This window comes from Globicephala melas, chromosome 2, assembly GCF_963455315.2.
Source record: "Globicephala melas chromosome 2, mGloMel1.2, whole genome shotgun sequence".
In the NCBI taxonomy this organism is placed as follows: domain Eukaryota; kingdom Metazoa; phylum Chordata; class Mammalia; order Artiodactyla; family Delphinidae; genus Globicephala; species Globicephala melas.
In genome coordinates this window covers 99436506-99463564 of record NC_083315.2, presented here as the reverse complement: position 1 = coordinate 99463564, position 27059 = coordinate 99436506, and the positions used below count along the sequence as shown (strand labels likewise).

At 41.5% G+C, this 27059-nt stretch overlaps 1 protein-coding gene across 1 annotated transcript in view; it reads left to right on the top strand.

Annotated features, from left to right (window-relative positions):
- The first annotated feature begins 14316 nt into the window (after nt 1-14316).
- Nucleotides 14317-27059, top strand: part of FMN1 (formin 1) — a 405529-nt gene continuing 392786 nt past the window's right edge. The window contains exon 1 of the mRNA XM_060294520.1: nt 14317-16174. Coding sequence (XP_060150503.1) covers nt 14317-16174 — 1858 coding nt within the window. The remainder of the gene's footprint in view (nt 16175-27059) is intronic.

Below are 27059 nucleotides of genomic sequence, written 5' to 3'. Positions count from 1 at the left end.
TGAAGACTATAATTTTATGATTTTCTATGTATTCCTACAGTGTCACAATGTCAGAAGGAAAGCACTAAGCTAGGCTACACTGCAGAAGCAGAATTTCTGCCTTTAAAACTCTGATTTGACTATGAAACCATAAGCACTCCCATCAGAACACTAGCCATTTGTCCCAACATTCAATTTCTGTTTTTTGTGGCATACATTTATTTGTTCAGCCTTGAAGTTTTAGCCATCTCAAATTCAGAAATGGTCTTATTAAGTTGTTTTATGTTTTTCAAAGGATTGTTTTTTGGATGTTATTTGAATTCCAGGAACACAGGAGATTTCTAGAAGCAGCATGAGACTGCTGTAACAAGTTATTTTGGGCAGCCATCTATACCTCAAAACTTTAGCTTCATCAGTTTCATAAGTATATACTTATCTTCATCTTTATTCTCTCTAAGCCTGCCATTTGGATAGGTGCGGTCTTTGACTACTGATACAGTAATATGCTTTTTATGTTTCTGCCTTTCAATTGAGGTCAGTTGACAGATGGTTGAGAATGAACTTGTGGAATCATCCTGAAATGCTTTTACAATTATATGCAAATGGTGTGAAAACTCTTAGACCCCTGTGTGACATCCAGCTGTAGGAACTGTGGCCATGAGAGTTTTGCATAAAGTAGTGAAATTCTGAATGGCAATCAAATGGGGAATTCTCAGAGCAACACAGTTTATTAAAGGAAGATATGTTTTGAGCCCAATATGGTACTTTTCCCGTTGCCAAACCTTTGGGTCCAACTGTAGCTGCTGTGATGTGGAAAATCTCTGTCTGAGGACCTGTTGAAATTAGAGATGACACTTTAATTCTTTTAAATTCAGAAGTCAGAAAATAGGGACTAGTTAGATATTGTTTAAATAGTCCCATTAGAAGTTTCCAGCCTTCTGCCAAAGGTGGGATTGATTTAAATGTTTGAGCAGACATAGTTCCAAGTGTCCATACCCACAGCTAAGCTCCTAATCACAAGGGGGACTGCTTCAAAGTCTGGGGGTGCTCTGACATTTTTTTTTTTTTTTTGGTGGTACGCGGGCCTCTCACTGTTGTGGCCTCTCCCATTGCGGAGCACAGGCTCCGGACGCGCAGGCTCAGCGGCCATGGCTCACGGGCCCAGCCGCTCCGCGGCATGTGGGATCTTCCCAGACCGGGGCTCGAACCTGTGTCCCCTGCATCGGCAGGCGGACTCTCAACCACTGCCCCACCAGGGAAGCCCCGCTCTGACATTTTTTATTACACCTCCTGCAGTCAGAACTTACTGACATTCAATCATAATTCTCTTAACTTCACCTGAGGCAAATTTAATGGTGATGTCCAATTTTAACCTTCCTCACCTTCTCTGGGGCATTGTGGGATAAGTCTTTCTCTAGGCCCTAATAGAAACATTAGACCATGAACAGTAGCATACTTTTAGGACAAAGAAGAATTCTCAGTAGGAATTATGCAAACTTTACATGCTCTTTTTCCTTTCTGCCAGATGGATAATTAACATTCTGGCTGAGGGACATGGCATTCACTTGCATGATCGCTGTAATCTCTTAACCATCTTTTAACAAAGGGAAAAGAAATAATCCTATGTAGAGGTCTCCTGCGAGTGTCCCAAAACAGATTCATCATCTCTCCATGAAGTTTTGGAATATGCAATATTTTGTAACTTCTACATGCAAACCTTTAAGACATTCAGGCTTGGATTCAATTTTCAATTCTTGAGACTTTGGGTAAGTTACTTAAGCTTCCGTGGTTCTCATGGGTATAGAGGGAGTATTGTTAGTACTCTCATAGATCTGTAGATCTCATAGATCTGTGAGAATTAAATGAATGAGGCATAGAAGCACTTAACTAGGGCCTAGCATTGGGTAAGAGCTCATGAAATGTTGGCTTATCTCATCTTCCTCCTTCTCAACTGAGTATGAATCTACCTATCTTATTACCACACCTCTATTTTTTTTTTTTTTTTTGCGGTACGCGGGCCTCTCACTGTTGTGGCCTCTCCTGTTGCGGAGCACAGGCTCCGGACGCGCAGGCTCAGCGGCCATGGCTCACGGGCCTAGCCGCTCCGTGGCACGTGGGATCTTCCCGGACCGGGGCACGAACCCGTGTCCCCTGCATCGGCAGGCGGACTCTCAACCACTGCGCCACCAGGGAAGCCCCACACCTCTATTTTTAATTTTTGTGGATTTTTACTGCTTGTCCGCAAAGTGTTGTCTTCCTGCCTCTTCATTAGTCAACTAAGGAAAATGAGCTTGCCAGACAGCAGTGATGATGCCAGCTGTCTTTGCTGAAACAGACATAAACACTGGGTTGGAATGCAGTGCTGGGTTACCCTGTCCTTTTCTTGGGAGAGCCTTTTGTTTAAACATTGCTACATAGAGAATTACTGGTATGATGCAAAAGTCATCTCAAAATAACTAACTCATGGCAGATTTTATGAAATGACACTAGATTAAGATGAATAAGGGCCTTCCTTGATTCCCATGGTAAGCATCAGGATTTGTGAAACTTTGATACTGGACTTCCCTGGTGGCGCAGTGGTTGAGAGTCCACCTGCCGATGCAGGGACACAGGTTCATGCTCCGATCCGGGAAGATCCCACGTGCCGCGGAAGGGCTGGGCCCGTGAGCCATGGCCGCTGAGCCTGCGCGTTCGGAGCCTGTGCTCCGCAACAGGAGAGGCCACAACAGTGAGAGGCCCGCGTACCACAAAAAAAAAAACAAAAAAAAAAAACAAAAAAAACCTTTGATACCAACGTGTCTTTCTCAACAAAAGCAACAACACAGAAAGGAAGCAGATGCATCTTATGAAACCATTGCCTATAAATTACACTCCTCTGTAGGATTCTGAATATTTAATCAGACATAGAATTCTTCTAAAGATCATATTTGCATGAGAAACCCTTACCAAAGAGTGGCTTTGAGCCCACTTGCTTCATTCTGTGTAGTAGTACAGTGCATTTAAAATTCTATCCAACAATACATTTTTTATGGCATTTTGTTTCTTTAGTCTTTTTTTTTTTTTAATGGTTTTCAGCTCTAGTAGTGTAGTAGAGAGAGCACCAAGCTAGGAATCCAGAAACCTGGATTTGAGTCCCACTTCTGTTGCTGTGTGACCAGGGGCAAGCCACTTGGAATTTTCTGGTCTCCTTTAGCCTCTCTGTATGTAAGTGACAATGACAACATCTGTCATACCAGCCTTAGAGAGTGTGTGTATGTCTCAAAAGGAAGTTGGAGCCACACAACTTCTCTTGTGGAAGTTTTATACAAATCTCGTATTATGGTGATGTATGAAAGTATTTGGGGCATTTTATAAAATTAGAACACATAATGTGAGACAGCTAAGTTTTTTTTTTTTTTTCCCCCAACAGAGGGACTGTAGGGGAAAGGGAAACAGCAGAGTAGCTTCATCCCTGAGAGTCACCATGCTCCTCCCTTCTTTCGTGAGGGCTGTGCTCCGGGATGGATCTATAAACAAGAGAGTGCCCTCAAAGCACCCTGCCTGGGTCCTTACTCCTCTATAAAATGTAAAAGCCTATTTAAATCCCTTATTCTGCATAATTGGAAAGTCATTGTTCAAGAGCAGAGTCCTTAATTTGGAAATGTAGATTCAACTTAACATATGGATGATTGTTCCTGATCTAAAGTTCTCCTAAAAGGAAACTCCACAAGTTGGGTTCACATATTTAAAAAGACACTCCTGATTTTTGAAAAGGAAGCTATCTGTCTTACCAAGATTGTACCAAGCCCATTTTTGAGGGATGCTGTGCAGTCAAACACTGACCTTTGAACCTTAAGCATTCAATGAGTAAGAATCTCGTATGTACAGATTCTTTTTTATAATCATGAGGAAGGGGTTTATTCTCTCTGTATACTCCTATATCTCCCATAGATTATGATATAAACCAGATAGTGACACGAGCCCAGAGATGCGTTGAGGATCTCAATATCTTATATTCTCATGGAGATCATGTGGTAAGCTGATGTTTGTTTATGTAGTGAAGTTTGGAAGAAGTAAGGGAGAGGTGAAGAAAGGATTCTCTGAAGTCTTTGGGGGAATCGTCAATGCTCATACCTTGTAGTATGTCTGGGTATATGAGTGGGTTGGTTTAGGGGTCAAAAAAACAAACAAATGCAAAAAGGAGCCATTTTTCGTATTCTTTGATAACCAGCTGTGACTTTGGCTAGAAATTTATTGACCAAAATAATTCTATCGACCAAACTTTGCCTCTATTTAATTATTTTAGCGATTCGCCAGTATGTTATAATAAGGCCCAGCTTGGAGTGCTTTTGACTCATAGTCACATCAGAGTTTTAAAGGCAGAAATTTTGCTTCTGCAGTATTTTGCTTCCTTCTTGTGACATTGTAGGAATACAAAGAAAATCATAAAATGATAGTCTTTATGAAGAAAACAAAAATCATTGTGGTAATATGTAAACTCTCTCAATTTCACTACTTTCTGCTTATAATTGTCTTCTTCTCTTTATCTAACCCTAGTCTTTGATCATGCAACAGCTCTCCTTGTCAAGGCTGACCCTCCTCATTTGATCTTGAGCCCATGTCTTCATCCTTTGGGGCCTTCCTTTATCTATTGTCCCATATTTTATCCCATCTTTCACTTGTATCATCAATATCTCCTTCTTCACTACTTCTTCTCAGCATAAAAACATGCTTAGGTTTCCTTTGTCTTGAAAAACAAGACAAAATTAATAGCAAAGTCAAAGCCTTGATACCAGTATAGGTTATTACTCATTACCTTCTCTTAACTGTCTGCCTTTTCTCTTGCTCTTTGCAATATATTTTGGTGTTCTATTGCTTTGGTAAAATTCCTATCTAAAACTGTTCCTCTGATCTCCCCTTCGAATTTGTTTCTTTTTCAATCTCTTTGCAGTTTTCCTGAGTTCCTTATTGATGCTCTTTCTGATCTCTTTCTACTCCATTCTGTTCTGATATCACTGCTAAATTCATCTTCCTTAAGTTTAGTTGTGAACATATTACTTTCCTGATCAAAACCCATCAATGGTTTCCTGTTTTTCTGTGAAGTAAGCATGAATTTCCCACCAACCTGGATTCAAATTTTTTTTACAACGTGACATTACTTTATCTTATTTCTCCTGACACGTGTCTAAAAAACAGACGAAGCGTAATTTTTCCTTTGTACATATTTAGCAAATTTCCCTTAGCAAATTTCCCAGTCTTGTATAATGCTCCTCCTCTTGGAATTCCCTTTTCTTTTTCTTTTTTTTTTTTTTTTTTTTTGCAGTACGCGGGCCTCTCACTGTTGCGGCCTCTCCCGTTGCGGGGCACAGGCTCAGCAGCCACGGCTCACCGGCCCAGCTGCTCTGCGGCATGTGGGATCTTCCCGGACCGGGACACGAACCCATATCCCCTGCATTGGCAGGCGGACTCTCAACCACTGCGCCACCAGGGAAGCCCTGGAATTCCCTTTTCTTAATCTCTACCTGTTGAAATCTTACCCTTTAGTGAGGGGCAATTTCAAATGCTTTTCCTGAAGGATTTCCTGATCCTACAAATATGATATACTCTGTCCTTTCTTTGACCTCTGATTTTCTGTTTGATGTCTATTGAATGGGTCTCTTTCTGCTTTGTATTGTAGTAATTTAGTTATCACTTCTGTACTCCTACTCCCGCAGTGTTTAGATTCTTTGGAGAAAAAATCCTTCAGAGGGAGAAGAGCTAGAAAGCTATTGCAGACCTACCTTTGTGTTTATATCTTCTATCTTAAGAACAGTAACACTGCACTCTATCCTAGGGTGGGTGGGAGGAAGACAGGCTGGCACTAATGTGTCCAAAATCACACATAAGAGGCAGAATTCAAAGCTACCTAGGCCTGAATGAGCAATGGGAGGGAGCAGTAACTGGTACCCAGAAGAAGTAACTGTAGCTGGAAGAGGGCTCCCCAAGAGGATCTGTGGTCTTCATTAGTAGAGGACACACCTATTGCAATACCATAGCCTAGGAGGGAAGGAGCCAGGGAGTAAATATCCTGACCCTTTTCCCATTCTGCCTTCTGATCTGCTGCTAGTGTTTTCCAGTGGCTAAACCCAGTAGAAGCCAGAGTGCAGGGGAGCTTGTTGATCTTGACTGAGCCCAAAAAAGTCAGTCTCCTAGTGCTTAGTGATGTGCAGAAGGGTAGAGTGTGAATCTGAATGGACAGATGGACAATCTCCCGTTAAATAATGGAAGTTATAGATAATCTATCTTAGCAGTATTGGGCTCAGATGGAGTCCCAGGGCATGGCCGTGCCAATGGCTGAGCAAAAAAGCTTTGCATTGGCCTTTTAGGTCCAGAATCAATTAGGAAATCTATAGTAAGCAGATAGAATGACTGCAGCAAATTCTTGGATCTTATTTTAGGCATTGGTGAAATATGTTATGAGCATTGAATACCATCTGCTAAAGGCAATAATTTCCTATTATGGTGAGGCACAACAGATCTTTCCATTTGGGATAGAGTAAAATCATGTGCTTGCTTACTGGAAAAAGAGTCGGAGGAGAAATCACCCCAGCAGTGTTGTCTTGGAGAGAATGTCTGTCTGGAGTTTGCAAGAGGAAATGAAAGACCTGAAGACTTCCCAGGAAGCAAAGTGCTTTGACACTGAGCACAACCAGAGAAGGTCACTTGGTAGAGCAAATTAAGATGTATAATTTAGTATGTGGCACCTGCAGAGCTGCTGCATTTTAGTCAAAGCAGAGTGAGGCACTGCTGCTTGAAATAGTCCTGTGAACTCAGCATAGAATTATATTTAACCCCACTCCATAGTGCTTTCCTTGTTATTTTGCTTTTCTTTTTTTCCTCCTAAGACTTACAGTTCTTTTTCCTCTGGTTTCTTAGATGGAAAATATGTGCAATGATTCAGCATTGTACCGCACTCTGACTTGCTAGTGGATTGTCACAGAGAAGTGTTTGCCCTTCTCTGAAGCCTTCTTTTGACGTGGAGCACACTGGAGTGCTGAGGTTGAAGTTCATTTGCTCAGGGCAGACTTCTTCAAAGAGGAGGAGTTTTACAGTTTCTTGGTCATCTAGTAGGTATCAACAAGTAGTATTTTGAGTTAGTGGATTGGAAACTTAGAGATTAAATTTCTCATGTCACAAAGGAGCTGAAATTTGAAGGACGAAAGTACATGAGGTATGTTTATACAGATACAGACACTGGCCAGGGTGCTAGACTGATGACTGAATTCTGACAATCTGTCTTTGGTTGAGGGAGGGAGATTTGGGAAGAACCATGGATAGTTATTCCATGCTCCAGAGGCAGTGCTATAATTATTCATTGATGACAGTGGAGGATGTACACAATGAGTTATTTCGATAAAAATAATTTCAAACTGTGGAAGAGAATGGGGAAATAAGTTTGCAAATGTTTGTATTTGTTTGCAGTAATCTGTCTTAAATTTGTTGGTCAAATGATTCTAAAACTCATCCTAGGACCAGAAAACATGACATTTTTTCTTTTCCATAAGTTTCCTCTAAGATGCACCGTGGTTGCCAAATTTGAGCCAGTTGGACTGTCTTTGTGTCACTCGTGTATCAAAACCTGTATTCTTGTGCATCCAAAGGAGAAACTTGTTCTTTTTAACTGACACTACCTTATAATTAAACTACAATTCTCAATTCCTACCTTCCACTGCAGATAATGTTTTTGCTTGAAATTTTTTGTTAAATGATAAGGCCCAGTGAAAGAGATACTAGGAGTACCTTCTTTATTTGTTTATATGATCATTGGAAACTCAGAAATTATGAACACATGGCATGAACATTTGCATCTGGATTTGGACCCCCAGAACCTGGTAGAATAGTATTTCATCTTGGAAGCAGAGAAACCTCTGTGACATTTAAAAAAATTTTCAAGATTCTAAGAATGGAACACTTTTCTTTTACAATTCATGGGGACTTATTTTTGCCAAGTATCCTGCCACAAACCACATGGCCGATGTTAATATCTATGACCCCAAAGTCACACTTTTCATCTTTTATACCCTATGGTTTGATCCCTAGTTGACATGGTCTTCATCATGGTATGATACCATGGTTGTGACTTTCACTATTTTTTCAGTATTTCTCTGCCAAAGAAAATGTAGCAAAGAAAATTATAGAAGGAAAATGTAACAGGTCTTTAAGAAGGGTTGATGGATAAGGCTGAAGCTAAGACTTTAAGGATATAACTGTGTATGTGACTCCTGTTACTCTCAGGGAAGGGAGGAAGAAAGGCTTGCTAGTATTATGGAAGACCTATGGTTTAATCTAACATGAACTGCTGAACCATGGCCTCAGTTTGACTACACTGAAAGATTTTAGATCTAGGGTTTACAGACTTATAATAAAAACATAGTAAGAAATTAAACTATTTAACCTTAATTTCTTTAGATACAAAATATGGGGAATTATCTTACTACCTTTTTCTTTCTCAGCTTCTTTTGAAGTCTCTCTTTCCTCCACTTATTCCTTGAATATCTATACTATATCCTTGAATATCCAGTACTGTACTCTGTAACCTTTGCTTTCCTCAGGCTGCATACTCTTCTTGAGTAACTTCATCCAACTCAGTGACTTTAACTCCGTATTGTTTGCATTCTGATAATCTTTGTCTTTTAATGTTGTGTTTAGACCATCTACATTTAATGTAATTGTTGACATGTTTAGATTTAGGTTTTCCAATTTTTTCCATTTGTTTTTACTTTTGTTTGTTGCCTTTTTTTGTTCCTCTCTTTCATTTCCTTTTTCTCATTTTATTTTTAGTTATTTGAACATTTAATATTATTCTGTTTTAATATACCAGTTGTATTTTTGATTATATCTTTGTATATTTTTTAAAATGTTTTCTCTAGGGATTACAATATACATGCTGAACTCTTTACAGTGTACTTAGAATTAAAATACTATTTTACTTCATACCATGGAGGTCCTGGTAACCACTCTCTTATGTTGTAGTTGTCTTGTATGTTATATGTACATACATTGCAACCCCACTGAACGATATCATATTTTTTTGCTTTCAACTGTCAAACATCTTTTAAAGAACTCAAGAGAAGAACAATATTATATTTACACAGATGTTTACCATTTCTATTACTCTTTCTTCATTCTTGATGTTACAAGTTTCTTTCTGGTAACATTTTTCTTCTGTCTGAAGAGTTTCCTTTAGCAATTCTTTTAGAGCAGGTCTGTCAGCAACTAATTCTCTTACTTCTCCTTCATCTTTATTTCATCTTCATTCTTGAAGAATATTTTCACTGGGTATAAAATTCTGGGTTGACAGGTCTTTTTTTCCTCAGCACTTTAAAAATGTTCCACTTCCTTTTGGCCCTGATGGTTTCTGATGAGAAATCCTCAGTCACTTAAGTCATTTCTCTATAAGCAATGCATCATTTTTCTCTGGTTGTTTCAAGATTTTTTTTCTTTGTCTTTAGGTTCCAGCAGTTTGAATGTCGGGTCTGGGTATAAACTGATTTGGGTATATTCTGCTTGGGGCTCACTGAGCTTCTTAAATCTGTAGGTTTATGTGTTTCACCAAATTAGGGAAGTTTTCAATGATTATTTTTTCAAATATATTTTCTGTACTAGGCTCTTTCTCTTCTCCTTCTAGGACTCTGGTGAGATAAATGGTAGTCTTTTTTTTTGTAGTATGGGTCCTTGAGACTCTGATTATTCACTTTATCAGTCTTCTCTCTCCCTGTTGTTCAGATTGGGTAATTTCTATTGATCTATGTTCAGGTTCACTGACTCTTTCCTCTACATCTCCATTCTGCTATTGAGCCTATCTAATAAGTTTTTTCATTTCATTACTATATTTTTTAAGTTCTAAAATTTCCATTTGATTCTCTTTTATATCTTCAGTTTCTTTGCTGAGAATTTCTCTCTTTCCACTCATTTCAAGAGTGTTAACTCTTACTTGCTGGAGCACTTCTGTTACAGCTGCTCTAAGTCTTTGTCAGATAATTCAGCATCTGTGTCATCTCAGAGTGGCATCTGTTGATTAATTTTCCCAGGGGAGTTGAGATTATCCTGGTTCTTTGTATTGCTGGGTAGTTTTGGGTTGTATTCTGAACATTTTGAGTACTATAAACTCTGAGTCTCGTTTTCCCTTTTTTCAGGCAGCCAACTTGGTTTAGTTCAGGCTGAAAGTTCTGATGAGCCTCCTGTTTGTTGTGGTTTTAATATCAGTTCCATTTTCAAAGCTTTTGCTGGGTTCTTTGGAGCTGTCACATTCCTGTGCCCCCCAGTTGCCACTGTAGGAGGTCTATCTCTTAGTCCCAAGGTCCATCTGTTAGTTTTTTTTCAAAGTCTTTTGAACACTGCTTAGGATCAGGTCCACACATACACAGCTTGGGGGTGAATTCAGGAGTTGATAAACAACTGACTGGGTCACTTACTAAGCTTCGCGTATTTGGGGGCTCTCTAGGGGTCTTCAGTCCTCTAGCCATAAATCTGAGACTTTATTTATCCACCTCTGCTTCAAACTTCCTGCATCTGTGCTGACATCTGGGGCCAAGGAGGGGCAGGACAAAGAGAGAAAAAAAGGAACAGGGTTTGCCCCACGGTATTGGGACTCCAGTTCCTCTGATCAAAGAGGAACATTCTCATCTCTTAGAGTTTTAGTTGCCAACAGGCTCCTACTTCTGCTGCTGTCACTGGCAGGAGATGTCTTTTTCTACTTCTGATTCTGAACTAGAAGGTTTCCCCTAGAACTTTCTCTGTGTGTGCTGATACTCACTTCCATCTTTCAGGATAATTTGAGTCCAGGCTAGGGGACTACTGGAGAGAAAACGGGCAAATTTAACTGCTTTATTGTTGGGTGACACTTCAAAGTTTGGTCCTTTTTTCCAAGTGGCTTGCTACTGTCTACTTTTCAGAGTACTCAGATAACTGCTCCATGCATTCTGTATAGGTTTTTAAGCTGTATTCAGTGATTGAGACAGGATGGAATGTGTTTACTTTATCTTACTTAGAACTCTTTATGTATTATATGGTTACTCCTAAATGTATAACTCTAGTCTATATCTCCTTCCTAAGCCCTACCGTGTTGCAGCTAGCAGTTTCGTGCACGTGTGCTTGAATGTTAAAATTCAAAATTTCCAAAACGGAATGAATCATCTTCCCTCAAAGGCTTCTTGCCTTTCTTATCTTTGTGAATGGCATCGTATTCCTACCCAATCACCTATCTAAAATCATGGAAATAAACTCTTTTCTACTACACATATCCAATTAATCACTAGGTCCTATCAATTCTATCTACTTGAATTGATTTTCTCTTCTGTATTCACATTACCACTGCCCTGGTTCTGACTATTAACAATTCTTTCTGAAATACTGAAAGGGTCTTTCAGTGACCTATAACCTAGTCTTATCCCCTGTTGGTCTAGTCTCTACATTGCTTCTGGAGTGATCTCTCTATAATACAAATCAAAATAAACAGCATGCCTTGCCTGGGATTCTTCAGTGATTCCCCATGGCTCCTGGGATGTTCAGGCTCCTTAGCCTGTGTTCAGTACAGTCTCTTACCACACTTCTGGTCCCCGGTGCCCTGATCAGAGAAAATTTAGTCCTAAGAGCATGGGGCAAACCCCCGTTTTTTTTTTTTCTCTCTCTCACTTCTGCCCCTCTCTGGTTCCAGACATGGCACCAGAAACAGCATTTTGTATTAAAGTTTATGTGTGGAAGACGCAATACAGTGAAGCGGTTTATTCTTAATAGTAGTTTCATGCCTTGAATTGTGGCTTTATTGCTGTAAAATCCAATCTCATAATTTCCTAAACTTTGGCTTTAGTTTCCCAACCATGACTAACATACCTAATACTAACCATGACATTTTCTCCATGTATATAATCACGACTTACAAAGACAAGGAGAAAAAAGTAGTTAACCCTATAGTAGAGCACGATATGTCTATAATCTTTACAAAAGATATACCCTTCATATGAGTCTCCTCTTTATTTTCTGTATTGGAATTTTCATTGAGTTCTGCTTGACAGGTACAGATGTAATGAATTTCTGGTGCCCTGACCCTAGATTATGTTGTTTAAGGGACAGCCTTAGAGAAAAGCATTTTGTCTGATCAGAGGTGCCGAAACTAACCAATGAGTGGTACGAGTAGCAAGATGTGAGACATATTTGAAGAAACAGTGTGAGTAACACCAAGCTAGCAAAATAAAAGAACTCTTCTATGCAGATTTCTTGGAAAACTAGTTCATCAGTAGAAGGCAGTAGATGAGGAGCCACTTTACCTACAAAGCCATGAAATGAGACAGACCTGGGTTTTTATCCTTGCTTCTTCTAAGCCATACGACCTTAGACCAGATCCTTGATGTCTCTGAATTTCGATCTCTTCATCTGTAAAAGGGAGATGTGTTTATTAAATGAGATAACAAAATAAAAGTGTGCACATGTATATGTTCAATACATTAAAAATTCCCTCTCTTAGGGAATAAGCTTTTAGAGGAAGCAGTCATGTTTTCAGCTGAAATCATGGCATCAACTTCGTGCTGCTACTTTGGACAGAGTATAAAAAACTTTAACTCTTCCCCTTCTCCCATATCACGCACTTCTCCTAATCCAGGGAAATCGAGAAGATAAGAAAAACTAGAGGAGAATGATGCTTGAAGGCAAAACTAGGCCTCTCTCATTTTTCTGCAACTTAAAATAGCACTTCTGCAGCTTCACTTCAGCTTTTCTGACAATCCCTAAACTGAACTGGTGATGCTTGGCATCGTGAACAGTGGATATTGGCAGCTGTGCAATGGCTTTTATAACTGGTTGTTATAAAACCACCCCCAATACAAAACCACCTCCAAAGTGAGTTCTTGGATATATTCAGAGAGTGTGTACCAATAAGTATTAGGTATCTATATACATGTGTGTCTTTTAGGAAAGGCAAGGAAGGAGCATTTTAGAAAAGTTTTTAGAGATAGGCTAGTTGAATGAGAACAATCCCACAGAAAATTGTGAAAGAGGCAAGGCCTCTGCTGGCCTCCCATCTCCTCTGTGCTTCCTCTCTTCATGCCCTTCTAACCCTTTCTGTGAGGACCCTGAGTCCTCCTGGAACTTCTGGGTTGACCAGATTCTTGCATGTTTTTCTTTTTACCTTCTATTACTTTTATCTTCATCTGTCTTCGTTAAGAAGTTTCTATTGGAAAGCTTCCTCCTTTCTCTCTTCCTTCACTCAAAATGTTCTTTTATGTAGCTTTTGACTGTTTAGACCCATTTAGGAAAGACCTGAGATATCACTAAAGAAATCAATGGTTAACAAAATGGTTATTGTGTTACCCTTCCCAGGGAATTTCTTTTAAGCTTGGAAATATTGAAGACTGGGCAGTGCCTTCATTTAAGAAATGAAGTATCATAATATAGCATTCTAAGCTCATGATTGCGTGGAGGGATGTTAGCCACAGAGACACCCCTGGGATACTTCACATCGTACGAGGGAGCAGACACCTTCACTGCCCATGTGACACTTCAGCCACTTTGATGGCGAAGACACTGGAAATCCATACAGGACCAGCAGTGGCTTACAGATTTTTCCTTTTTCTCTGCCATTCCATTTGTCTTCAGATAGGCAAGAACTAGGAAAAGAAACAAAAAACTTGATTAAGGCTTCTGGGATACTTCTTTAAATTTTCACTTTTCACTCTTTTGGCAAAATATATGAATTGTGTCCAGAAGAGACTCAAAATTTGTGACCTATTGTCTTCCCCCCTCCCCCACTGCTTTCAGTTAAATAGATAATTAATGTCAAATCTTAGAAGGTACTTCTTGGAGAGTAAAGTTTTCTAAGGACCTCAAAGTCCCCTTTCCTCAGGATTTCTGGGAGGTATGTTAGCTCTGTTTTATAGAAGAACCTAAACTGAAGCGTTGAGAAGTCAAGAGACCCTGCTTAGGGTATACATCAAGTTCCCATGTGGGGAGAAGGGACTTTTGTCCTGGGGCTAAAATTAGAGCACTCTCCCATTCTCAGCTGTATCAAAGCTTTGCTAGTCAAGGGTGAGCTGAGAGTGGGGAGGAGGTTGCGATCAGCCTCCTGGCTGTTGCCTTGAGTTGCTTGAGGTCAGCCAGAGAGGAAGGATAAGTCCAGTTATGCTTTGATTTATGTCGCTGTGTGATTCACGCACTCCGTCAGACTAGCTTCTTTCTTCCCCTGTTCCTCTAACAGGCCGTCTCATTGCTGGAGATGACTGTCAGATGCTTTCCCTGCTTAGCCACCATCACATGGCCCACCACCGGAGCCTGGGAAGCCTCACCACAGACCAGCATCTCCGAGGCATGAATAATTAGGTAGGCATAATGGAAGGCACTCACTGCACCCTCCAATTGCGTAAGCCCATTACCGAACTCTGCTACATCAGCTTCTATCTTCCGAGGGGGGAAGTCAGAGGATTTTCGTACAAGGGCACCATAACTCTAGACAGATCCAGTAAAGCGTTTCATAACTGCTACCAAGTCAGGGTGGGGTCCGACATCAACAGCCTCAGCTGGCAGCCGACCGAACATCCAGGCGACATATTTTTCAAGCCAACTCCCACGAAAGACATTCTAACTGAGCTGTACAAACTCACGGCCGAGAGGGAGAGACTGCTGGCCAATCTGCTGAGCTCAGACCACATCCTGGGCATTACGATGGGGAACCAGGAGGGGAAGCTGCCGGAGCTCTCTGTGAGCCTGGCCCCCGAGGACGACTGTTTCCAGAGTGGTGGCCACTGGCTGGGGGAGCCCCCCGTGGGCTCTCTCAATAAGAGGAGCTCCCACGGGAACAAAAAGGCCCGGAGGTTTGGTGGAAGGAGAGAGAGCTTTGAGGGGCTCTCTCAAAACTCCCTGCAGAAGAGGACAAGACGAAAGGGGCATGGGGGCCAGGGATTGCCCCCTCTGATGGGGAAGGACCAGATCTGTTCCAGCAACGCCCTTCCTCTTTCTCAAGCAAGGCCTCATCTTTGGCTCCTAGAGGAGAGAGGCAACTTGCTTCCAAATGGGGCACTTACCTCTTCCCTCCAGAGGGGAGGGAGCTGCACCCCAGAGATCCCCAGGACACTTGATGCTGACTCCGCCTTGGGGAGCTTCAAGAAGGCTTCTGAGGTTGTGGGGCATGGAAGAGGCGGGCTGCCCCCCGAATGCAGCTCCACAGAGCCAGGAGATGCTGGTGCCGGGGGGCCCCAGAGGGGCCCTCGCAGGCTGGCGCATCTGCAAACAGGTTCGACCGAAAGTCACAAGGAGCCCGAGAAACATGCAGAGGCAGAGGGGGGCCGGGCAGAGAAGGCTGCTGAACGGACTTGCAGGAAGAAGCCTATTTCCAAAGTGGTGGCCAAAGTCCAGGATCTGTCTGCTCAGGTGCAACGAGTAGTTAAAACGCATCCTGAGGGTGAGGAAAGGGTTGCCGTTTGCCCAGCAGCCCAAACTGAGTTCATACCCAGCGCAGACTTGCTCACCCTCCCGGAAGCTGAGGCTGGGGCTTGGGGTGTCAGCTGCTGGGGCAAGGAGCAGAGAACGGACAGGTCATGGCAGCCATCCACTGAGGAGTGTCCCCTAGCCAGCATTGAGGGGGCTGTGAACAAGGTCCTCCTGAAGGTGATAGAGAGCGAGAAATTAGATGAAGCCACCGAGGGGAAACGGCTGGGATTTCCCTTCGGGACGACAGCCACCCATACCCTCCCAGAAACCGGCAGCAAGAGGGGAGCTGGGCTGCTTCTGAGTGGCCACAAAACCTTGTTTCTGGATCTGCCCCGCGGTGTGGACCCTGGAGGTGATGAGAAGAGGCCAGCACCCCCGGCACTGGCAGCTCTCGGCACGGTATTTAATAATTCATCCTTTCCGTCCAGCACGCACAAATGGATGTCACCTGTTCCCTTGCCTCTCTCTCCAAGGCTCCCCAGCCCTCAGCAGCATCACAGGATCCTCCGGCCCCCTTCACTGCCTGCTGAGAGGGAAGCCGCTCTTGATGACTCTCTTGGTAGAAAGAGCCGTGCTTTCTCTGGGTCACCCTCTGCTGACACCTTGGAGCCCCCACTCTCTGCAAAGGTCACGGAGACCAAAGGAGCCAACGCGACCTCCCTCAGAGCGGGCCAACCTCGGTTGGTGCCTGGGGAAACTTTGGAAAAGAGCTTGGGGCCTGGGAGGACCGCAGCTCAGCCCCAGCACCGGTCACCTCCAGGTTAGTCCCGGTTTCAAATGCTTTACATGTGTTCCTGGGCGACCCCACAGTGTCAGTCTGCCCGTGCTATTCAGACACTCGCTAATTAACGATGAATCGAAATTCCTCGGCCTGTTAGTTAATTCACCTTGTAACAGGACAGCCGGGAGTCGTATACAAGAGTGTGGAGATGGTGAGGATGGTGTTGACTTCTGGGGTCAGGGCTGTAGTTGCTTCCAGAAGCAATACTTTGTAAATGTCTTTTTAAATGTTTTGTTTTGGAATGCTCTAAAGCTGCCTCCATGGTTGCTTAATATAGGACTCTCAAAGGAAACAGGACTGGGCAGAGAGAAGTAGTAACTTGTCACTGCCTTTGATGCTAATTGGCCCCTTGACCTAAATTCTGCTGTTCATGATGCTGGGGTGCCTCGGATTTGTAAGCAGAAGAGCAGAAGCATGCTGTGTCTTTGCTCATCTGTCTGTTGTTAGAGGTTTGGGGTTTTTTTTCTTTTAGTAATCACTTTTATAAGCACCCTTATTTTATGACAAAAACTTTTTTTTTTTTAATACTAGAAGAGGGATGAATTCCTTCTCACTTGAAGAAACTTGATTCAGATTTTCTTTTTTCTAACAGTATTTTATTTCCCAAACAAACACGAAGTAATGTTTATTCTGAAGTTATGTTTTATGTATGGGTTTCTACTGTTACTGGTATAACATCATGTCTTACGCAAAAGGTACTAAAGAGCCAGTTTGGCTCGTATGTTTCATGTGATTTAAAATTTTATATGAAAATAATTTTGGTGGTTCTATAAGTAGGATCAATAAGACTAAAAAAGTGTATAAAAGTGCCACTCCTGTATTCACTACATTTTCCAGGCCAGTGCGGCCAGATGTTTAGGGTCGTGTATGCCATTGTGTAGATAATGGGTTCTTTTTCAGTGGTCCTTTCACAGCATATGGTCAATGCTTTGTCTAGGCTCGTAATATGATATATAGTCTCTTAAAGTTTAGAGAAAACATCATGTGCAATTTTTAAGATAAAAATATCTGTCTAGGAAAGACGAATTTCAAAAGCTTCTGTTTATTTTGAACTCTTGCCATTTTATAAATTTCTCTATGTCATTGATCCCAGGGTGTGTTTCTTTTAAAATGCGGTAAATGCTCTTCATTTTGTGTTTGTAATGTATTGCTCTTAGTTTGATGAGACTTGCTACTTCCTAATATAACCAAACTGCTTCATCAGGAAAGTCAGAGAATTGTAGATTTTATATCATGTATCATAGAATCCTAGTGATGAAAATCCTTTCTCCCTGTGAATGCTGGAGCCTTCAAAATACTTTGAAAGGAAGCTCTCTGCAACGATTAGATAGAGACTTCTGGAGAGATGGGCATGCAAGAGCCGCCTCAATTCCGAAAGGTCTTTCTAGAAGTCACGCTAAATCCTGCGACTTGGTGTGCCGCTCCTCCAGAAACTGTGCATTAAATAATACACTGAGCTTCAGTAAATCTTTTCTCCCCCCCCCACCGCCCCGATTTAGAATTATCCTTTTATTTTATTGTCTTTTTTCTATTAAAAAAAAAAAACCCAAAACAATATTATAAAAGCTCCATCGTATCTGGCTCAAGGTAGGCACACAGAGAACATTCAGTTTCTCTGATGACTGACTTTAAGCTCACTGAGGGGCACGTTCAACAGATGGTCACCCTTTCCCCGTGACCTCTGCCTTCCGTTGCACAGAACCATTCCCTTTACTTTGGCCCTAGCCTTCCATTGGGATCTTCGTAGCACTTTAGGAGCCAGTCATTAGAATCACATGGATTCCTTGGTAGGGAGGCTGCCTGTGCTTCTAATGTTACAAAAGAAGGCATTGGAAGGGGGGAAATAGGAGCAGGAGAAGCCTTTTTTTCTGTCATGGATAAGTTCTCTTCTGCTGGGACCTTCCTCCAGGAACGTCCAAACGTTATCTCTTATCGTCATCCCTCTTTGAAAAGCATGAAGGGAGGGCGTTCTCCAGATAGTATCTTTGATCTGTATCTTGTGTTCCTGTCTCCTGCTTTTCCTTTAATCCCCCTTCTCTGTGGCCACGAGTCCTCATCATATTATGGATCCTTCAGGAACTTCCTGCAGCTGGTGGGTCCACACAGGGAGAATTTTGCTACTTCCAGCTGCCTTTGTCTTTCAATTCATGTCTCCTCCCTCCACATCCCACATCCACTGGCCTCAGACAGTCCCAGACGAAGGGTGGATCACTCATTTACCATCACCCAACAGTAGCCCTTTATCTGAGTCCAATTCCCACCTTTCTCCCACGTTAGCTATTAACCAGGTTGAGTTTATGGTCTATGGACATTTATTTCCTGTGGAAATAGCGTCTAGGTATTTTACTGAAAGTGATGTGATTAAGATTATTGAAAGCACTCATTAACTGCTCAAGTAAGAGATTAAGTCTGGCAAAAGTAATCAGATCCATTTCCAGTTGGAAGACTCTTTAGTGTTATGGGCAAGTAGTAATTCCCAGGAAAGAGTAAAATCCTCTTCTCATTCTCACAGTGAAAGCCAACATTGCCATCCACACAGGAAACAGCATGAAGGCTATTGGTGTACCTCCTGTTGGCTTTGTAATTTTCCTAACTCTTTTTTCCAAGGTTTATGCACAGGAATTTCTTGTCTGGTGGTGATGTGATCAAACAGAGAATATACTAACAATGAATGGTGGCCAGATTTGTCTTCTCATGGCCCTCCTCTCCCCACTTCCCCATCCCCACCCTGACCACCACCTTGGTTTTATGGAAACAGCTGTAGAATGTTCCCAAGCCTTTGTGGAATGTGGTATTTTCTCAAGCCTGAAGGACTCTAGTTGTGCTAACCTGAATAGCAGTGTCCTTGGGTCTGGGATTCCCTTCTGTTTTTTCTGGCCTACTTTTACCTTTGATCTGAAATAGACCCTTTTAATGCCAGAAAAATCCCATGTAACTGGGCTCACCATACTCAGGAAGATCCCCAGTGCTTCAGTGTGTTTCTCAACAATCTCATGATCTTTCCCCTTTGAAGTCACTGAGGTGGAGATGGAGACATATGCCCCAGGCCTAGTTCCTCTTGATATCGTGAATCATGTTATCAGTGCTTGTGCCCATCAAAAGATGTAGTTAATGTCAACTGATGAAGGGTTGAAAGGCATATTTGTAACAGATTTTATTATATCTAATGCTGTTGTCAAAGCTTTGATTTGTCTTTGGGCATGTATTATGGGGAGTAGATAGAAATTCTCCCTATATTAATATTGAGGTTTGATACAATCCCCCCAAAATTTTAAAGAAGCTCCACAACTTTAATGGCTATACCCAGCCATTTAAGATTACTACAGAAAGTATATAGTGCGTAGACAATTATCTGTAATTCATGTTAAGAAAGAAAGATTAAAAATTGCATATACCATAGTGTATCCATATAAAACATATATAGGACTTAAATTGACAGGAAATACATTGGTACACACTTTTGAGAAAGTAAGGGGATTGTCATTGAAACTATATGTAACTTTGACCTAGCAACCCTATTTTAGGAATTTACGTCACATAAATAGATGCACTAGTAAGAATATATGCATAAGGTTGTTTACTGCAGCATTGTGTATAGTGGTCAAAGCAGCTGGAAAAAAAAAATGGAGTGTCAATCAGTAGAGAAATGGCTACATAAATTAGAGTATATTTAGTCTCCGTAATATTATGAGGCTATTTAAAGTATGGAACTAGATCTCTATCTAGCAAGTTGCAAAATAATGTAGAATAAGCTCTGTTTTTGTAAAGACAAGTTTCACCCCTCTCTATACATGAGTGTATATGTTTGGTATGGGTTTGAAAGTTTGAATATCATGGAGACAGGTGTAAAGAAAGACAGGCCAGGCTGTTCACATTCTTTATCTAGGGCTAGACAGGGTGAAGGTGGGGAATAAGGTGAAGGGGAAGGATCCCAAAAAAACCAACAAAAAAACCCCCCAAACAAACAAAAAAACAAAATCACTGGGGAAGAGCATTAACTTCTTTCCTTTACATATTTTCACATTGTTTCACTGGTTGTGGTAAATGTGTCACTTTTATGATTTTTAAAGAGTTACTGAACTACATTTTAAAGAAAAAAATAAATACCCCACCTAGAGGGGTTGTGTGTGTGTATGTGTGTTGGGGGGTGTAGGATTATAGCTGAACCACAATTTTCTGTGTCTTCCCCACGTCCTTTAATGAAGCAAGAAGCTCAGTATTGAGACTAGAGCATTATTACAAAGGGATATGCAGGTTGCTAGAGAGCTATAAAAGCAGCACCCAAGAAGGACAAGTCAGGGAAGCAGGATTATATAAGGAGGGAGCAGTATCCAGAGACCAAGAGAAGAAGGCAGTTAAGAAAGGCTTCTGACCCTCCTACACAGTTGGTAGGAATGTAAATTGGGGCAGCCACTATGGAAAACAGTATGGAGCTTCCTCAAGATACTAAAACTAGAGTTGCCATGTGATCCAGCAATCCCACTCCTGGGCATATATCCGGACAAAACTATAATTTGAAAAGATACATGCACCCCTATGTTCATAGCAGCACGATTTACAATAGTCAAGACATGGCTAGCAACCTAAATGCCCATCAACAGATAAATGGATAAAGAAGATGTGGTACATATATACAATGGAATATTACTCAGCCATAAAAAAGAATGAAATAATGCCATTTTCAGCAACATAGATGGACCTAGAGATTATCATATTAAGTGAAGTAAATCAGAAAGAGAAAGACAAATACCATATGATATCACTTATGTTTGGAATCTAAAATATGACAAATGAACTTATCTACAAAGCAGAAACAGAGATGTAGACAACAGACTTGTGGTTGCCAAGTGGGAGGTGGAGTGGGAGAGGGATGGACTGAGAGTTTGGCATTAGCCGATGCAAACTATTATACAGAGAATGGATAAACAACAAGGTCCTACTGTATAGCACAGGGGACTATGTTCAATATCTTGTAATAAACCATAATGGAAAAGAACATATATATATATATATGTATATGAAAAAGAATGTATACATATGTATAACTGAATCACTTGGCTGTACAGAAGAAATTAACACAATGTTGTTAAAATAAATAAAAGAAATTAAAAGAAAAGAAAGGCTCCTGGGTTAGACAGTGTCCTGATAGGGAACAAACACCCAGGCCTGAAGGAGCAAGGGAAGCAGGGGTCAGTGAACCCAAACAGGGGAGCTTCAAGGAGAGGACCACAGGGCAGGAACGGTGGCTTGTGGTAGAGGCCCTTATCAGAGAGGAAGCTGTGGGAATAAATACCCTGGCTTCGCTCTCCTTTGGTCTTCTGCCTCGAAACTTTCTCCAACTGAACCAGCCAAAAGGCAGAGTAAAAGGGAGTGGGTAGATGTTTCCAAGCTCAGCCTTCCAGGGCCCAGGGAAGGATGGAGAAGGGTCAGAGTAGATTTGGAGGTATAAGTTGGTGCAGATAGGCTGAGCCACGAAGAACAAGAAATGTAGAAAGAGTGGAATTTTAAAAGAACGACAGGGTAAAAAAGAATGTGTATGTGCAGTGTGTTTTGATACTGAACAGCGGTTATCTTGATAATAAATGATTATTGCAGTGTTTCATTTCTTTGTCGTATGACCGTTCTACCTCTAAATTTAATTTGGTCGACTGTCCTTTTATTGCTAAAAGTACAAACTTGAGGAAGTAAAAGAAATAATTGGGAGATCTTGTGATACAGTTTCAACCTGTGGATTCAGAAAAAATTATCTAGTTTTTAAAAACAAAGCTCTTGTATTTAACAGTGATTGATAGCACATTGTACTCGATTGCTTTTTGTGAAAAGCACAAAAAGAATTTTAAAATATCTTCCACAATTATCTCAAATTAAGAATAACTAATTAGCATATGAAATATGAAATAGATTTTCTACTAATGAACAATTTGTATTTTGAGGTCAGTTTCCATGTAGAGTAAATGGTGTTTCTCTCATTCACATTTTGTTTTTTAAAAGGGAATATGTTTCAAAGGCCAGGACCATGACCACGATCTGATGTGTTAAAACTCCAAGCCAGTTCTACATATGTGAAGTTTTTCCCAAATTAATGTCCAATTGTGCTTTGAATATAGCACCTTCTTGGAAATGGTTTTTACTTGTTTCTTTTCTATTCTTGGAGTCAGAGCACAAGATTAAAAGCGCCGGTGGCAGTCTATGGCCCTAGGCCATGTCCATCAATCTAAAGTAATTCCAAAGACATAGAAACGGCAGAATTAACACTGCGATTAAAAGTTATAGCTACTGAAAAATCTTAAAAGAGAAAAACATTTTATAAATAGGTATTAAACTTTGAAGAAAAATGTATCGCATACTTTATTTACATAACTCAACCATTCTGGCTCATAGCGCCATTGGTTGGGGTATTAAAAAAAAAGACTCAAACTTTTCGTTGTAATTGGATTAGAAGCATTTTATCAAATTGATAGAGCAAAGTACTGAATATTGAGATTGTGTGTTTTATTTCATTCCTCCTGGGCTTTCCTGGAAGAGGGTGCATTTTGAAAACAGTGAACTCCACCCTGGGGCCACTCTTTCCCTCTTGCTGGCTTTTACAGTACCAGGTAAATGATTGTTCCTGCTTATCTTACTTCATCCTCTTTCTGATCACTTACAAGAAAGTAGCTTCCGTTAGATAGTTCTTAAATGGGCATAAAGCCATATTTAAAACATTTTCGTGGCCTCTGGGCTGTGATATTAGGCCATACCGTCCCCCTAGAGTTCCTCTGTGTGCCCTGGCACCTCAGCCTCCTGCCATAGCAAGTTCTGGAGTTCCTTCCCTCTCACAGAAGGACCTAGCAGGTTTTCCCAGTCATGGATTGTTCTACTACATTGAACCAGATGCTTTCTATCTGTCCCAGAGCCTTACAGGACAGAACTTGAACTAGAATTGGGATTCAGATATGTATAAGATGTAGATGGACTTGTGGGGACCTTGGGGTCATCCAGGTTTCACGTATTTTTCCTAAAATATTCTGATATGGGTTTTTTGTTTGTTTGAAACCTAGGTTAAAGTTTTAAGGTTAAGTTTTGCATTTGGAGGGAGAACCCCAAAATAATCCTGTGGCTGATGAAAGCTGTTGTTTTCCAGTTTAGCCCAGAGAAATTGCGGAGAGAATAAACACCACGTGAGGCTAGAGCCTCAGCACTGTCTCCCCAGGATTCAGACAGGTCTGGGCATATCCGGTTCATTAGATGGTTAGACCTGTCATGAGTCTTTTGCTCGAGTGCCCAGAGGACAGTCACCAGGCAGAGCCCCTCCAGAGGAAAGCAGGATTTGAGGCACAGGAGAGGTTACCAGACCTTTGGGGTCAGGGTGGGAGGGAGGACACTGAAAATAGCATAAGTTGTGTCCTCCTGATTTTCTGCTGACTCGTGTCTGGATGGTAGGAAGAGAGGAGAGCAGTAGGAAAGCAGTGTGAAAACTTAAAGAGTAATTTGACTAAAATGTCCTTAAGATAGTGAAGGCGGGGTCTGCATAGTAGAGTGTAACGAACTTGTGGGTGAAGGGGTCCTGCTTCAGGTGCTGCCGGGGCAGGGTGCGACAGGGCACATGGTGGAGGGAACCGGATTTGACCTCATCCCAGAGAGGAGAGGGGAGGTGGGGAAGGTAGGCAGTAGTGCCTAAGCAACGCACCTGGTACCTTAGCTGCAGCAACGCGGTGACAATTCTAGCAGCGTCCAGAGACACCTTCAGCAGCCAGAGAAGTGAGGACAGCAGTGTTGATGAGGGATGAGGAAGATTAGATCCATGCGTTCACGTGCTTCCTGGAATGATCTGGAGAAATTGGTGTGTAGGGGGAGGGAAGCCCCCAAATTGGTAGAGCCAGAGAAATTCTGATTTTGCACCATGTTATTATTCCCCTGACTGTCAAATTCACAAGGTTGTTTTGAGTATCAAATGAAATAATGTCAACGAAAAATGCTTCCTAACACATTAGGAAATGTTAGCTTTATTATAATTACAGATCATTATTGGCTCATTGGGTCAGAAAGCATTCTTTTTAAAATATTTATTTATTTATTTTTGGCTGCATCGGGTCTTAGTTGCAGCGCGCGGGCTTAGTTGCCCTGCGGCACGTGGGATCTTAGTTCCCCGGCCAGGGATCGAACCTGCGTCCCGTGCATTGGCAGGTGGATTCTTAACCACTGGACCACCAGGGAAGTCCCCAGAAAGGATTTTAATAATCTACTCCTTTTGGTGTTTTCCAGTGATGAAATGATGCTACAAATAATAGGCCACAACTGGTTATTGTGAATTTCTTGATTTGCTCTCAAAGCTTCTACATTTGCTTCTGTTAAGTCACTTGCTATTTTTGAAGTGACGTTGGTCTCTTACTGGTTTTTTTTTTTCCTTCCAGGTTCACTGAGATATAACTGACATACAGCACTGTATAAGTTTAAGGTGTGCAGCACAATGATTTACATAAATCGTGAAATTATCACAAGGAGTTTAGTGAACATCTATGCAATGTTAAAGAAATAGAAAAAAAAATTTTTTCCTGTGACGAGAGCTCAGGATGTAGTCTCTTAACAATTTTCATATATAACATACAGCAGTGTTAATTATATTTATCGTGTTGTACATAATATCCCCAGTACTTATTTATCTTATAAGTGGAAGTTTTGACTTTTTGACTGCCTTTCTCCAATGCCCCTTACTCTGAGTTTGTTTATTTTTGAAGTATAATTGACCTACAACACTATGTTGTTTCCTGTTACACAACATAGCAATTCAATATATCTATACACTTCAAACTGATCAGCATGAGTTAGATCTGTCACCATGCAAAGATGTTACATAGTTATTAACTATATTCCCCACACTGTACACTTCATACCCCAGGACTCATTATTTTGTATCTCTAATCTCCCTCAGCTATTTATTTCCTCCCACATCCCCCTCCCCTTGGTAACCACTTGTTTGTTCTCTGTATCTATAACTCTGTTTCTATTTTGTTTTGTTTGTTGGATTCCTTTCTCTTTTTTGTGTGTCTGTTACAGATTCTTGGTGTGTGGTTATCATGAGGTTTATATATAGCTCTCTGTTGATCTATGTTATCTAACTATCTACCTATATGATGCATTTTTACTTCCCTCACAGCACGTTTACTGTTTCTGACAATATATTTTACATCTAATTGTTTTGGGTATCCCTTAACTACTCATTGTGGATATACACGATTTTGTTACTTTTGTCTTTTGACCTTCCTACTAGCTTTGTAGGTGGTTGATTTGCTACGTTTACTGTATATTTGCCTTTACCAGTGAGATTTTTTCCTTTGATTTTTTTCATGTTTCTAGTTGTGGCCTTTTCTTTTTCACTTAGAGTAATTCCTTTCACACTTTTTGTAAAGCTGGTTTGGTGATGCTGAACTCTTTTAGCCTTTGCTTATCTGTAAAGCTTTTGCTTTCTTCATCAAATCTGAATGAAAGCCTTGCCAGGTAGATTATTCTTGGTTGTAGGTTTTCCATTTTCATCGCTTTAAATATATTGTGCCACTCCCTTCTAGCCTGCAGTTTCTGCTGAAAAGTCAGCTGATAGTCTTATGGGAGTTCCCCTGTTTCTTTTCCCTTGCTGCTTTTAATATGCTCTCTTTATCTTTGATTTTTGCCATTTTAATTAGAATATGTCTTGGTGTGGTCCTTTTTGGGTTGATCCTGCTTGGGACTCCCTGTGCTTCCTGTGCTTGGATGTCTGCTTTCTTTCCCAGGTTAGGGAAATTTTCAGTTACTATGTCTTCAGATATGTTCTCTACCCCTTTCTCTCTGTCTTCTCCCTCTGGGAACCCTATAATGTGGCGTTAGTACACTTGATGTTATCCCAGAGGTCTCTTAAGCTGTCCTCATTTCTTTTTATTCTTTTTTCTGTTTAGCTTCAGTGATTTCCACTACTCTGTCTTCTAGCTCACTGATCCATTCCTTTATATCATCTAAGTTACCGTTGATTCCTTCTAGTGTATTTTTCATTTCATTGATTGTATTCTTTGTCTCTGTTCAGTTCTTCTTTGTATTTCCTAATTCTTTGTTGAAAACTTCTAACTTTGGGCTCTGTTCATTCAGTCTTCTCCCGAGAGTTCTTTGAACATCTTTACAATCATTGTCTTCAACTCTTTATCAGGTAGATTGCCTATCTCCACGTCACTTAGTTCTTCTGAGGTTTTATCTTGCTCCTTTATTTGCAACATATTCCTCTGTTGCCTCATTTTGCCTGATTTGCTATTTTTATTTCTGTGTATTTGGTAGGTTGATTATGTTTCCTGACCTTGGAGAAGTGATCTTTTGTAGATGTCCTATGGGGCCCAGCAGCACACTCCCCTCTGGTCTCCAGAGCTATAAGATCCAGGGGTGCCCCCAATGTGGGCTATGCAGGTCCTTCTGATGTGGTGGACTGACTACTGTGGGTCATCTGGTAGGCCTCTCTGGCCCCCTGGTTTGGTTGGTTGCCAGGCCCTGCCCTGTATGGAGGCTGCTGGTGGTGGCAGGGCTGGGTCATGAGGCAGCTAACTGCTGAGCCCTGTGGCAGGGTGGGTGTCCCAGGGCTAGTGCTGGCCCATTGGTGGGCAGAATCAGGTTCTGGGGTAGGTGGTTGTGGGGCTGGTGTTCCTGGATCTACTGTCCGCCTGCTGATGTATGGGGCCAGGGTGTGTGTGTGTGTGGAGCTGGGGGAGGTTCCAGGGTTAGTGCCTGCTCACTTATGGGTGGAATCGGGTTCTCTGGTCTCTACACCAGGGACCCTGAGGGTCCCAAGGCTTGCATTGGCCTGCTGGTGGGTGGGACCAGAGTCCAGAGGATCCCAGGGCTGGTGCCAGCGCATGTGTGGGGTCAGGTC